Here is a 15,617-nt window from a genome sequence, read left to right on the forward strand (position 1 = left end):
ACCATGATTAAATTAAAAATTTTCTCCAGGGTTTTTGAAATGGCAGAGTGGGCCATTGTGGTCTGTGCTGCCAGACAACAAGGGAACAGCACAACAGGAGAGTCTGTTTTCATCTATACCTACAGCAATAACACAAGGGTACTTCACAAAATTTGATCTTCAGGAAACACCTGGACTTCTATACATGATGAATAAGTAGAAGTGGAAGATAATATATATAATATCATATCATATATAATTATAATAATATATCATATATATATATATATATAATAATGTCTCATCTGTTCACAGATCCATTTGAGGGGCCCACCAGTAAAGTTGGAATAGACTTGACTGTACATATTTAATGAAAAATTCTCTGTTTACTGTTTCTTGGAAATGTTGAACTCAAGTTGAACAACATTTGGTAAGACCTAAAGAGATTTGGGTACTAGCAATACCCAAACTATGGTTTAAAAAAAACATATTTTTAATTGTTTTCTAAAGAAAAAGAACCATGCAGCAAAATCATGCATTGTCCTGCTTTCAATATTTCAGTTGTCTGATGTGTTAACAAATTGTTAATAGAAGTGCATTCAATGTATTCTTTTTCCCCATCATCTCTTGATTATTTCTGCTCGCTGTACGGGATCAGCTCAGATCAAAAATCATGTAAAGAATTTTTATATTAGCAAAGGAGAGAGAAATAAAAGATCAAACGCTTTAAATGATGCTCTTCAACAATTAAAAACTCACCTTTTTACTTTAAAGATTATTGTACTTTGAATTTCTTGAACTTTTTTAAAATGTATCTTGCAATGGTTTAATAAGATGCAGAACACATGAAGCCAGGTAACATCTTGTAATCCCACATAAGCTCTATTCCACATCAAGCGGATAGAGGATTTCACCTGGCCTGGCCAGTAAAGTCACGACTTTTACTAGGAAGCTTATATGACGGAACTCATTAGGTTAAAACAATGTTGAGTGTATTTGTGTATCACTGATTTTTGAGAAGTAGGAAAAAAACAGAGTGCAAAATTTAAATGATAAATAAAACTTGTTCTCAGACAAATTCAACTATATTTATGTATCTTATATTTACTAAGCTATTGAGCTATTCTTTGATGCAACCCTCCCAACTCTTTTGTTTTTTTAATAAAAATTTTACCTTGGATTGAGTAATATAATTTAAAAAGCTTTAAAAAACTTTATTTTTTAACAGCTATCAAGATGCTTTTGACATTTCAAAACACATTCTCATGTTAGCAGACAGATACAATTTTCACATGTGACCATTCCACAACAAATATAATGAAATATTATCAAAATGTTCATCTGACGAAGGTTACAGACCTGTCAAAGTAGAAACATCTGACGGTGTTGGCGAATTGCTTTTACAAAACAAATGTAGTTCAAGTACTAGCAATTTTTTTTCCATTGATGCTAGAAGCTTATAGAACCTGCATCAGGAGAATAAAATGATCTAAATATTTCAAATAATTTTCTCAGAAATTGGAAGATGGTGTTGCCATATAATGGGTGTGGCACAGTAAATATTAACATCAGGATTTAAAATATTCTTAAACTATAAAACTTACCAGAGCCTGTCTGACACTGATGTACTCTGCAGAGGTGGAATGTGGCAATGGGGTCCTTTTTGATCGCTGCCAGTGATATACACTGACAAACCCCTTTTTTTTTCATTTTAATGAATGTCTGAAGGTGTTGACAAAAAGTGGGGACATAACTTTGAAACCTTATGAAACACATATATGTCCTTGAAAAACTACCTTGCTTTGATATGAGATAGTATTGAGTGATGCTTTTGATTAAACAAGCTGTTTTTTTTACTTTTAAAATATTTTTTTATCCATTTTATAGCATATAAATGATTGAACCCTTCTCTGTGGACACACTGTTTTAGATGTAGTGAGAAGACAATAAGTGTCATAGATTTGATATAATAATGATAAAATTAAATTGAAGGGGCTAATTGTGTTAAATATGCATTCTATTATTAATCTCCCATAACATTTACATTGGAAAATAGCCAAAAAATAAACCTAAAAACAGTTACAATTGCTGGACTTGTTTTGTCCCATGTCTTAAGAATTTGTGGTAAATTAGTTTATTTGTGTGAAAAAAAAAAAAAAAAAAAAGTTGTTACTTACCTGAGTTCAGGACTTTGAGATTTAGATACTGATTCATATATATAAATTTTTTTTCAGTACAATTTTTTTTTCATCAATTATGAGTGGATTTCAGAGTGGGTTTTTGGGGGACATCATGCCACGTTGTAAGAATAAAGTCGTACTGAATTCACGTTTTAGTAAGTATGAGGCAGCACTGTGCCACTGTACAATTTTCCAATGGGTTTTAAGCCACAGGAAAGCGATGGTCCATTTAGACTTTTATTTTGAAAATTACTGGCGCTCGTTGCAGCCTCGCGACTTCACACAAGCACATAGCACAATTGCTCACGCACGTGGAGTTATGTCTAAAGCCAGTGAGTACATGTATCTCTCTGTCTTATTTATACGTAGAGCATTGACAGTTTTGCTAACATAGTGGCCATTCTAATTGAATATCTTTTATCATGTTACAGAACAAAAGCGAGCGAAACGTCTGGGTTTTTGCGGCAAAAAGGTAACGTTATGTTACGTAGTTTATAGCCAACTAAATTACTGTCAAATCAAAACTGCGTTTAGTTAAATTAAAAAAGTGAATATGACATGCTTGCATACTGTATTTCTAAATGTACCAGAACAAGAAACACTACCAGTCAAATGTTTGGACACTCCTACTTCATTATTATCACGGGCTTCTTATTTTTAATAACCAAAACCATGAAATAACTGGGATAAGTGTGGAAATTATGTGGTTTGATAAAGGTAACGTTAAACAAACCAAATTTTATATTTAAGCAGCTTCAAAGCGCCGTTCTTTGCCAAGATTTGCCACTCTTTGGATTTACGATAATGTGAAACATAAATTAAGTGTCTTACCTTCTGACATGCATTGCCTGTTGTTGACTCATCTGTTTCTCTTCTCTAAAGTCCAAGGATGGACAGCAGTCTCATGGAGGAAAGAAGGATCCTGGAGTACCTAATGTGCGCAGCTTTAAAGATCACAGTCAGAGACAAGCTGAACTCAGAAAACAGAGGGTGAGGACGGATATGTACTGTACTAGAACCAAATCTGAAGGACATATGCTTGTATTAAAGAGCTTTATATAAAATAATTGCTGACATGCAATTTTTGTCTGCTGTTTTCTAGTTGGAGGAGCAACAGGAGAGGCAGAGGTTGTCAAGAGAAAAGGAAATGATGAAAAGGAGAAGTCTGGACAGTTTTCAGAAAGACATCCAGTTGCGGCAAAAAGAGTTTGAACAGAGGGTTGGTGTCTGACATTTTATTAGATGTGACAATGGATTAGATTTTCTCTAGAGTAGAACAGAATACATTTATTGTGTTTTAAAATGCAGTACATTTCAAATATGTGGAGTCAATAAGATTCGTTTTTGTTTTATGAAATGTCATCTTTTCTCAAGTTCAGAATTTGCCAAAGTGGTGTTTCTTCATAGACTGATATATAGAAGGACAGCCTAAAATGTTTGCAAATTACGTTTTATAGTTTAGCCATGTCACTATTTTGTGCAATTGCTGTAGCATACTTGTGAGTTGTTATTTTGTAATTGCAAACTTAAAGAGCTGGAGCTTTATCTTAATAACCCTTTATTTTTGTTTCAATGATGCAGGAAGTTCAAATGCAAGATTTGGAAAAGCATGTCAACTTTGAGACCGAGAACTCAAGAAAAGCGTACTGCAGAGAATTTAAAAAGGTGCTGTTTTCTGTTCTGACCTGTTTCGGTAACCCATTATATTTCCTTGAACATGAACATCTAATGACCAATTCTTAATAACAGTTTGCTTTTTTTTTTATATGTATACCAGGTAATAGAGGCAGCAGATGTTATTTTAGAGGTTCTGGATGCCAGAGACCCCTTAGGCTGCCGCTGTCCACAGGTTGAACAGGCTGTCGTCCAAAGTGGAACCAACAAGAAAATTGTCCTTGTTCTAAATAAAATTGGTAAGGAGATACTTGGTTTTTAGTATGCATGACTTCAATCAGCAGCAGACAGAAATACATAAAATAACTACAATATTCACTTGCAGATTTGGTTTCCAAAGAAATTGTGGAAAAATGGATTAAATATCTTCGCAATGAGTTTCCTACTGTGGCTTTCAAATCGTCCACTCAGCAGCAGAACAAAAATTTGGTGAGTTGCAGTAATTGTTTAGCTTTATTACTTTATTTTAATTTTTTTTACTGTTTTCTGTTTGAGAAAATCACAAAGTTACAGTACTTTTTTTCTGTTTGATGTTTACAGAAACGCAGTCGTGTGCCTGTGACCCAAGCTACTCAAGAGCTGCTCGAGACCAGTGCATGTGTTGGTGCAGATTGTTTAATGAAACTATTGGGAAACTACTGCCGGAACCAAGATATAAAAACTGCCATAACTGTAGGAGTGGTTGGTAAGTTTCACACAAAAGTTGAGATATGACTGCTACAAAGTTTTTTTTTTAAATAATTACATTGCTAATTCCATAATAAGCAAGTTAGCAACAGAAACCCATCTTTTTTTTAATCACATTTCCTCGCTTTTAATGTTTCAGGTTTTCCGAATGTGGGGAAAAGCAGTTTAATTAACAGCTTGAAGCGTTCCCGTGCATGTAATGTTGGAGCTACACCTGGAGTTACTAAGTACGTTAATTCGTTTTGTTAATATTTCCATACATTTCAAATCTTCTGCACTCTTAACCTAAAATCACTCTGTTTTTCAGGTGTTTACAGGAAGTCCATTTAGACAAACACATCAAACTTTTAGATTGCCCTGGTATTGTCATGGCAACCTCAACCAGTGATGCTGCTATGATCCTTCGAAACTGTGTCAAGATTGAACAGCTGGTGGACCCAGTTCCACCTGTTGAAGCCATATTGAGGCGCTGCAATAAAACGCAGGTAGCAACTAATTTTTCGGGAACTTTTATTACATGGACAATCACAGTATTAAACAATGTTGAGATCAGTTGTTTGTAATCTTTCTTGCATAGATTATGGATCATTATGGAATCGCAGACTTCCAGACGGCTCATGAGTTCCTGGCCTTACTGGCCCGTCGTCAAGGCAAGCTGAGGAAAGGAGGACTGCCTGACACTGACAAAGCTGCCAAAAGTGTTCTTATGGATTGGACAGGGTGAGGTTAAAGTCCCGTGACTTATGTCAGTCACTGGTTGATCTTTAAAAGCGATACTTCACACAAAAAAAAATCTTTCATGTTGTTCCAAACCACATTTTCTTGTTCCAATTCCAAACTTTCTTCTGTAAAGTTAAAAAGAAAGCAATTTTGAAGAGTTTTTCACCTATTTCCATGCATACAAATAGTTTTTTTTTTTCAAAATATCATCTTTTGTGTTTCGCAGCAGAAAGGCATACAGATTGGAAACAGTATCTCTTTAAAGGGATTGTTCACCCAAAAATGAAAATTGTCATTAATTACTCATTCTCATGTTGTTCCACATCCATAAGACCCTCATTCATTTTCAGAACACAAATAAAGATATTTTTGATGAAATCCGAGAGCTTTCTGACCCCGTCTAGACCGCAACACAACTGACATGTTCATGACCCAGAAATGTAGTGAGGACATCCTTAAAATAGTCCACGTGACATCAGTGGTTCAACCTTAATGTTATGAAGCATTTTAAAACGCACATTAAACTATAATTTAATTTCTTTAAGAAAATACAAGTGTTTGTAAAGCAGAAAAGGTCCAGTTTTAAATTTGGTTATATGTCAAATGAAATTTTAATTTAACTTGTACAGATGATGCTGGTTGGTTAAAACCGTTGACAACTGTAACGTTAATTCTGAATTTCATTCTCTGTTTTGCAGGGGTCGTATTAGCTACTTCACACATCCTCCTGAAACACACACGCTGCCCACTCATGTCAGTGCTGAGATTGTAGCTGAAATGGGTAAAGCGTTTGACTGGGATGAACTGGAGAAGGGCAATCTGGAGGCACTTGCTGGTAAACCTGTGTATACTTGCAGTGATATGACAGATCACACATTTTATAAACACACATTACCTAAATGCACTTTTGCCTTTTTTTTTTTTACTTTTTCCAATTTAGAATGTGGCACATCTGATGTACAGATGGGTTTCTGTATGACTACATCGGGATTGACACAAGGAGGTCAAGGAGTAGAGTTAGCAGAACAGCAAATGGACGACCCATCAGAGGACCTCAAACCTCCAGAAACTATTGAATCAATGGATGCAGATGAGGACCCAGAGGTATTATGCGGTTATTAGCCATTCAGTGTGCAAAGGTTAGGTGATTTCTTACGTTGCGTTTAAAGACTCAAATCTAATTTTTGAATTTCAATTATAATTCTTCCATTAAGTTTGGACCAATGACAGTTGAGCTCAAAAATCCCAAGTCAAAAGGCATTAGTGCAATTAAAGCAGAAAGCCCAAAGCCAGTGGACCTAAAAGACATCCTGGATGTTGACCCACTCCTGCAAGGTCAGGCTCTCCTGGCTGCCAACAAAAAGAGAAAGAAGCAGCAAAAGAGAGCTGGTAAGACCCACTTTGTTTTTCCTGCCTTTAAATCCGCTTTAAGGCAAGCCTCCAGGGTTAACCAAAAAGAAAGAAAGCACAATCTAAATGAAGGAGGGGCTGCGCTACACTGAATAACTGAATTTGTGGTAAAACAGCTTATTTAATGAATTAACAGCCTGTTGGCTAATCTTCAACATGCTTGCTGTTAAACATTTTGGATTTATCTGTTTTTAGAGTTTACACCAAAAAAAAACAAAAGCCAAAGTCAGTTTTGCTTCAAGTAGGGTTGAGTTTTAGCATTTGTCATTCATTTCTGTGGTATCAGAAACAGTGATAGACTTGCACAACTAATTCACTGTCATCAAAGCTGTAATGTGATTGGTTATCACACATGATTCAAGTTGGCTGTATCTCCCATTTTCTTTGAAGAAATCCATTCTATGTGTGATTATCATGGAAATAAGTTTTGAACCTTTTATTGTTCAAGTCAAACACAGCTGTTTTTAAAATGGTGTATTCTAACAAATATTGTCCTTTCTTTCATAGATAAACTGGGCACCAAACTTTCAGATTCTCTTACGTCAGCGTTGAATTTCTCCTTCTCTGACAGCTGATTTGATTATTAAACCAGCATGCTCAGGGGAGTTCATTCTACTTTTTACATGTGGTTGGAGATTCTAACATGCTTGTATATTTAAATTATTTACAATTTAAAATATGCAAATAAATAATCTTTCTCTGACTGAGAAGAATGACTTAACTGTGTCTGTGGCTATTTATTGACCTTCTTTCTATTAATAAATCACCTGCAAGTTTTATTTTACTGTCCAGAGAAACTAATACCATCTTTCAACCATTTTTTTTAAATCTGTTGAATAATTTAGATTTTAACTTTTCAACTGTTATGAATATTTATTTATTTATGTGTTGCCTATGGAGTTTTAGTAATTTTATTTCAGTTACCAATGCAATGGTTCTAATACAACTTTAAAGCTTCTCATGTAATATTTATATTTTCTTTTATTTCAGATTTTTTTAAATTAATTAACTTTTTAATAGTTTTAGTTTACAATAATAAAAACTTTACATGTGAAATGGGAAAAGAGTAAAAGGTGTGTTGAGGAGACATGGGATGGGACTGTCACATCCAAAACAAGGAAATCCCCGCGCGTGCGAGTAATGGCGATCCTTCTAGAAAACTCTCTTTACTTCTGCTAACACAACCAGGTAACTCGTCCAACTTTATTTTGCCCTCTTGTTTAGCTGACACGTATGTATAAATTGTGCTAATGTCAGAATAATTCTGCGTAAATGAAAGTTAACGAAGTTGAATACGGGTTGTCAACTAGCTAGCTAGTTAGCCTAGAGCTAACAGCTGGATGCGGTCTAAAACATCTTTTCCGGGCTTGTTAAGTGCGCTATAGAGATCATCATATGCAGTTACATTTGCTTTATGTTGTAAATAACTACCACACGCGTTAACTTGTTGTACGTTAAGGAATTTACTCAACTTTATATTACCCCGACAATGTAGCGAACTATTACATAACTGCCCTGTTACTTAGATATCTAAGGTAACTGCACAACCGTGAGGTGTTTTGTGTATTTATAACTACAGAAATGCATCCAGATAAGTGTTTATACCTGATTATTTGTTGGCATTTAAAAGAACATGTTAGTTTTAAAGATAAATCCTGAACAATAGTAGTTTGGTTAGCTGTCAAATGGTAAATTGTGTACTTCCCCATAAAGGAGAGCTGCAGATTTCAGTCATATAACTTATTACGGGTCGAGATCTTAAATTGTAATGAGTATTATGGTCAGACATATGTTTTATCTTGTATATTTTAAAATATCTCGCTTGTTGGATAGTTTTTAAAAATGTTGCAATATAAGTTTGCAGTACTTGTGATTTGTGTGTGTGTAACCTATATTCAAATGAAGTCTGAGAGGCGAATCTGTTTGCTGATCATGCTTTGGTAGAGTATAACATTTCTCTTTGAATGCAACTATCTGAGTGGTATGACTCAGCTCAGTTAAATTTCACTTGTTCTTAACCCTTCATTGTCCAAAAGGAGAACCTTCAGATTTCCATTGTTTTCTTTTATACTACTACTTGTACTATTGCCAACGGTCTTAATGCTTTCACTGTTGCAGCGTGTTCATTCTGCTCATACTTGACCTGTGGAACCAGCGTAGCCATGTCATCCCGGGTGTTGCTACGGCAACAGCTGATGCGGGAGCAGGCGCAGGAGCAGGAGAGAAGAGAGGCGCAGCAGCAGGCGTCTGCCGCTCAGCTCCGTCCTACTGAGTCTACTCCCGCCATCTCAGTCACGGTGCCAGCCATGGCTTCCCGCCCTCCTCCAGCTCAAGTACCGGTGGAGGTTCTGAAGGTGGGTTTGGTCCTTCTTATGTTTCTACTTTAAAAAAATGTTTCTTGCCGTGACACAATCAGCTGAAAGTTTAGAGCTAGACTCAAAACACTGCTAAAATGAAAATAAAATTTAAAAATTTACTCTGTAGAAGTTAAATGTAAATATCTAAATTGGCAGATTTTGTTATTGTTAATAAAAACGTTTTTTTTTTTTACTTCCATCAAATAAAATAAAATATAAATATTAGATGAAAAACCTGAAATTTAAGATAGAGTAATTTTAGATTATGGAAAAAAAAATGTTTGTAATTATTTTTTTAAGTTGAAGTACTAAAATAACTAAAACCAAAATGGAAATTAAAAAAAATTATAGCTAAATAAAAATATTTAAAATTGTTTTAAAGAAAATCATTGCTAAAAACGTGGACTTTACAGATGCTACTTAAGAAAAAATTATAAATCGTTATAAGAGTTGTTAAAAATGCTTTAAAATTTTTCTTAAAAATGTTTCTGAATATTCTATTCTATTATAAATTAAAATAATATTAATCTTAATAATATTATCTTTAATAAATTAAATTATAATATACTATATTATATGCCAGGCTGTTGTTAAAAATAAGAACTTGTTATTAAGTGACTTACCTGTTTAAAGGATAAAAAATAAATGATTCTATAATATTAAAAAATATATAGATTAATAAATAGTTTAATAATAAGTAATGTTTTTAAATCTTACAGGCAGTTGCAATGGGAGCCTTCGGTGTAGTCAGCTTCACTAAAGTTTTAGTTTCATGTAACATTTATCCAATGTAGACTTTACACAATTGTATGTTCCCTTTTTAATTAAAAGTGACAATTTCCTTCCTTATAGCTTCTGCATGGACAATGTGTAGGGCACGAAATGCCACTGACGTCTTTTCGTGACCATTGATCCACTGTTTTTACTTTGCTGTAGGTGCAAACTCATCTTGAAAACCCAACTAAATACCACATCCAGCAGGCCCAGAGGCAGCAAGTGAAGCAGTACTTGTCAACTACGCTAGGAAATAAAGTTGCCACACAAACTCTCTGTGTATCTCCCGTTCCACAATCAAATTCTGCTCCGGAGAGGTGCCCTTCTGCAAGCAGTGCTCCCAACAGTCCAATGGCACCTGGGCTCCAACAAAGAAGAGGTAAAGCACATCTAAATATAAACTGTGTATTGATCATCTCATTCAAATATAGAAGTTGAAAATAGGCTCATTTTCCAACTCCCCTAGAGTTAAACAGTTGTGTTTTCCGGCAGTAGCACTTTTAGCTTAGCTTAGCATCGATCATTGAATCTGATTAGACGGTTAGCATCTCACTCAAAAATGACCAGAGAGTTTCTATATTTTTTCCTGCCTTAAAGTTATTCCCTTAAAGCCTATTTAACTATTTTACTATTCTACAATGTGCACTTATATGTTGCATAGTTAGATTTTATTATGTTCATTTTACATTTTGTGACACTGTCTGTGACCCTAAAACATATCTGCCCACCAGCTGAGAAATATACTAATGGAGACTTTTCCCACTTTTTCCTTTTTTTTATTTTCTTAACTTATTTTTGCTGAAATGTACATTCATTTTCTTCTTAACAGCAGTAACACTTTAAAATAAGGTCTTATTATTTAACATTAGTTAATACATTAACTATCGAATTATATTAAATAACCATGAACAATACATTTGTTGCAGTATTAATTAATCTTCAGTTAATGGAAAACTACAACTGTTCATTGTTAGTTCAAGTTAGCTCAGGTCCATTAAATAAATATCAACAGAGACAACTTTTGATTTTAATAATGTGTTAGTAAAGGGTGAAATTAAGATTAATAAATAGTTTATTAGTGTTTTGTAGTGAGTTCATGTTAACTAATGTTATTAAAACTTATTTTTGTTGTGAACATGCTTACCTTTCCCTCTTCCACTTGCCATCTAACTAGCTTTGTGTCACAATGTACTGCAAAATACCACACCAGCGGCTTAATTACATTAGCTCCTCTCTTTCACACCATACAGCACTTCCTCTTTAGATCTCCCACAAAACACACACTTGACGGTTGTCTTTTTAAGAATACAGTTCATCGATTCCACAAATACATACATATTTATAACCCAGTTTGTTTAATTATGTGATTAGATACACAGCACTCTTATATGACAGTAATCATTCTAAAGCTTGATTGCATCCCCTCAGATGGATGATGTAATCGACGACATCATCAGCCTTGAATCCAGCTTCAATGATGACATCATGTCACTGATAGATTCTGGCCTGCAACTCCCAAACACAGTAAGCTGAGCGATCATCTTCATTACTGATGAATACTTCCATAACATTACGGCAATGTTCTGAATAAAGCTATTTTTGTGGTAAACCAACAAATTGGAAAGCTATGGAGAGATTATTTCCTGAACGTAAATATCTCCACCCCTCTTGAGAGTGAGTGCTAACCATTGCACTTATGAGGGAAGTGCTAAATGGGGATATAGCTCAGCAATCGACATAACACTTTACTAACACCTGCCATTATACATTATCTGAAACTGAATAAATATGCTTTCCATTGATGTATGGTTTATTTGGATCAGATGATAATTGGCCGAGATACAACCCTTTGAAAATCTGGATTCTGAGGGTGCAAAAAAATTTAAATACTGAGAAAATCGTCTTTGAACTCGTCCAAATGAATTCTTAACAATACATGTTAATAATCAAAAATTATGTTTTTATATATTTACAGTAGGAAATTTACCAAATATCTTCAAGGAACATGATCTTTACTTAATATCGTAATAATTTTTGGCAATAAAAGAAAAATCGATCATTTTGACCCATACAGTGTTTTTTTGGCTATTGCTAAAAATATACCCCAGCGACTTAAGACTGGTTTTGTGCTCCAGGGTCACAAATATTTCATTATAAATAATGTAAGGAACATTTACATAACAGTGAAATTGCATAATTAAAAGCAACATTTTTTTTGTGTGTGTGTAAATATCATGAAAATAATTCAATAATTGAATTCCATGTAATAATACAGTCAAACATTTTTGTAGAGTTTATTTATTGTAAGGTAAACAATAGTATGCTTAATACTAAAGTGATATTTGATTTTAAACAATATTTTTTAGGCTAATGTGATCACCATATCCTGCTTTAAAGGTTTTTGATTTATTTTCCCCTCCATTTTATTATCTTAGCTGCCAGGCAACCTTCTGGATGTCTACAACAGTCCTGGCATGACGACCCCCTCCATCACCGTCAGCAATTCTTGTCCAGCAGATCTGCCTAATATTAAAAGGGAATTAACTGGTAATGATCTACTCAGCACGGCTTCTGTATTTCATTTTCTGTACTTCTATTTCCTTTGACTTATTTGTAGTGTGGTAGTTATAACAGCTGTTTATTTTCAGACGCAGAGGCCAGAGTCTTGATGAAGGAGAGGCAAAAGAAAGATAATCACAATCTCAGTGAGTTCAAAAGACACACGCTTTGGTAAAATATTGCTTGTATACTGCGTCATTGCATGGCTTGGTGTCAATAAGTGTTTTGCATTGTGCAGTTGAACGGCGGAGAAGATTCAACATAAATGACAGAATAAAGGAATTAGGAGCTATGATACCCAAATCCAATGATCCGTAAGTTTCTGTCCCTGAATCTTCAGAAGACTTTTTTTTTTAAGATTGACCACACATAATGTTGCAAAACACATAGACTACCAGTGAATTGCTTTGAACACTTTTTTTTATGGCGTATGTGATCAGACGCTTAGTGATTGAACTACTGCTATTTTGTTTTCAAATAAAAAAAAGTTTAAAGGTTGCATTAAAATGATCCAAATTGACAGTAAAGGCATTTATAACGTTACAAAAGATATATAAAATACAAATATATGCTCTCCAAATAAATGATTTGTTTCCACCAAAAATATTAAACCGCACAACTGTTTTCAACAATTATACTTTAAAAAAAAAAAACATTAAAACTAACACATATATATATATATATATATATATATATATATATATATATATATATATAGAGAGAGAGAGAGAGAGAGAGAGAGAGAGAGAGAGAGAGAGAGAGAGACAGAGAGAGAATTTTATAAATAATATTTCACCATGTTTTTGCATACTATTTACATCTTGTCTTGTTTAAATTGCAGGGAGATGCGCTGGAACAAAGGAACCATTTTGAAGGCTTCTGTTGATTATATAAGAAAACTTCAGAAAGAGCAACAGAGGGCCAAAGAGATTGAGATGAGGCAGAAGAAACTGGAGCAATCCAACCAGGCCCTGCTGCTCCGCATACAGGTATATGGATGTTCACCAAAATGGATGTTCGCTTTCCTGTCTGTACCCAAAACACATCATCCACTAAATGATCAATATTTATTCATTTTTCATTATACAGTATTTAACCTGCAGGATGGCATGAACGCGCCATCAACATAAGTGTGAATGTAAATACAGCTCATAGTCTAGAAAACTAAACACTTTTAAATCCTGTAAAAAGATGGACTCCAACACCCCCTGCTGTTCGTTGCACACAGGAATTAGAGATGCAAGCTCGTCATCATGGCCTCTCCACCGCTATGTCTCCAGGCCTGAGCGCTGACTCTTCCTTCCTTCAGCAACAACTATTACAAGGAAACCAGTCCACACAGCCTGGCTCTGGGGAAGGCCAGACTCAGAGCCAGCTCAGCATGGATGGAGTCATGACGCAGACTTCTCAGTTCCTCACAATACCTTCCTCCAGCTCTCCAGCTGCTGCAGCAGTAAGCGGCCCTCTCAATCTAGATACGTTTAGCTTTGCGGAGCTGGACGATGCTTCGGCCTCCTATCTTTACCCTGACGTGGGTCTTCGTGACATTCTGATGGATGACGGCTGCACGATGCCCATCGTCAGGCCTTCAGATCCGCTCTTCTCCCCAATGTCCCCTGGAGCCTCAAAGACCAGCAGCCGCAGGAGTAGCATGACCATGGAGGACGACTTGTGACCGAACTGACCACTAAATGTATGTTCCTGTACTTTTCCTCGTGTGTGACGCCATGGGATGTTTTCAAAGAGATCCTTCACCCAAAAATGAAAATTCATGTTGTTCCAAGCCTGTATGACTTTCTTTCTTCTGTGGAACTTGAAAGAAGATATTTTGAGAAATGAACTCATTGGTTGCCAAAGCCGATTGGTTACCAACTTTTTTTCAAAATATCTTCTTTTGTGTTCTCCAGAAATGCCAGATTTTTTGGTGGACTATCCCTGGAAACACTCCACGAGCTGTGCTGTCATATGTCTATATATCAGTTAGTAAGAAAATTAACTATAGTATTACACAATTTTGGAGGCAGTCCCAAAGGTATATCCCAAATTCGAAACACACCTAAAACAATTAGCCTTTTTGTAGCTAAAGTTTAGGACATTTCAGCCTTTCTATCAATAGCTGTGTTGCTTTAAGGGTAAATCATGTGATGTTTATTATTGTTTTAGATATGTATTTTTAGGCTCTGAATTCAGAGCATGCAAGTGCACATATATATACATGTATATGATTTTGGAGTGTGGCGTGAGTAGTCACTTATCGCACCAAAGGGATGTTTCAGAGCTGTTTAATAGCATGAACGCATTATTCATATTATGATGTTGAAAAGGTTCAAGCAATATTTCTGCATATATCAGAAAATTTTATTTTTTAAACACATCTTTGCTGGCTTTACTTTTAACCAAAGTACTTGCATATTTAATAACTGGTTTGAAATGTCTACATTTTATTTTGTTCGTTTACAACACTTCCTTTTATGGTTGGTTAGTTTGACCTTCTTCAATGTTACATTGCTAAACAAATGTTTGAAGGTGCAGGTGATCATACATGATTTTTAGTAACTCTTTACAATAAGGTACAATAAGGTCTTTACTTAATACATCCGGTATCATGAAAAACATCAATATTCTAAGTTATTTGAAAATGTATAGTAATACAATCAAAAAATGTATAGATAAAATTTAATTATGGACTAATATTAACAATGTACTAAACATTTAAGATTGATTTATTTTGTAAAAATGTTGGTCAGTGTTAATTTATGATACCATTATGCATTAACTAGTGTTAATGAATTTTGCGTAAAGTGTTACCAATTTTATGATGATATAAGGAAACAAGCCACATAAACATAATACACAAACAGCTTTTCAGGTATAAAATGTTACAAGCTACCTCTGCCTAAAATGCTTTTTTTAACTAGTAAATCAAAATCAGCAATTTGTTAGCTACAGCTGAATGAAAATTAACTTCGAAGTCTGTTCTCTGAAATATGACATTAAGAGTACTGTCGGTAAAAGCCTAATGAAGTGTCCTCTCTGATCAAACTGTGCCTTTAACATAAAGGAACAAAAGTCATTTGTTTGGTTTGTAAATATAGAAAAAAGATTACAAATGAGTCTTGAAAGGTTTAAAACATGTCAAATGAAGGTATGATATAAAACTATCTGATTCAAAACTAAGTGCAAACTTGTAAAATATATTTAAAAACTTTAATGTGAATGTGATTGCAGTTTCCCTTTTTTTCTATCATAGGCACAAAATGGACATACGTTTGAAATT

General features: G+C 34.6%; 2 protein-coding genes across 2 annotated transcripts; both read left to right on the forward strand.

The window, feature by feature from the left end:
• Positions 1 to 2,371: 2,371 nt before the first annotated feature.
• gnl3l (G protein nucleolar 3 like) lies at positions 2,372 to 7,371 on the forward strand. The gene is made up of 15 exons (XM_059537962.1): positions 2,372 to 2,491; positions 2,591 to 2,631; positions 3,042 to 3,149; positions 3,262 to 3,378; positions 3,741 to 3,824; positions 3,937 to 4,072; positions 4,159 to 4,262; positions 4,374 to 4,518; positions 4,660 to 4,747; positions 4,828 to 5,005; positions 5,098 to 5,240; positions 5,939 to 6,075; positions 6,181 to 6,344; positions 6,455 to 6,629; positions 7,158 to 7,371. Exons 1-15 carry the CDS (start codon positions 2,380 to 2,382, stop codon positions 7,223 to 7,225), a joined length of 1,800 nt encoding a protein of 599 aa, XP_059393945.1. The 5' UTR covers positions 2,372 to 2,379; the 3' UTR covers positions 7,226 to 7,371.
• Positions 7,372 to 7,723: 352 nt separating this feature from the next.
• Positions 7,724 to 14,930, forward strand: tfe3b (transcription factor binding to IGHM enhancer 3b). The gene is given in 10 exon segments (XM_059538428.1): positions 7,724 to 7,838; positions 8,769 to 9,004; positions 9,944 to 10,137; positions 10,139 to 10,160; positions 11,210 to 11,305; positions 12,217 to 12,328; positions 12,430 to 12,486; positions 12,579 to 12,654; positions 13,182 to 13,329; positions 13,569 to 14,930. Coding segments are annotated over 10 exon segments (1,488 nt in total). The 5' UTR covers positions 7,724 to 7,738; the 3' UTR covers positions 14,016 to 14,930.
• The last annotated feature ends 687 nt before the right edge of the window (positions 14,931 to 15,617 follow it).

This window comes from Carassius carassius, chromosome 44 (genome assembly GCF_963082965.1).
Source record: "Carassius carassius chromosome 44, fCarCar2.1, whole genome shotgun sequence".
NCBI lineage: Eukaryota > Metazoa > Chordata > Actinopteri > Cypriniformes > Cyprinidae > Carassius > Carassius carassius.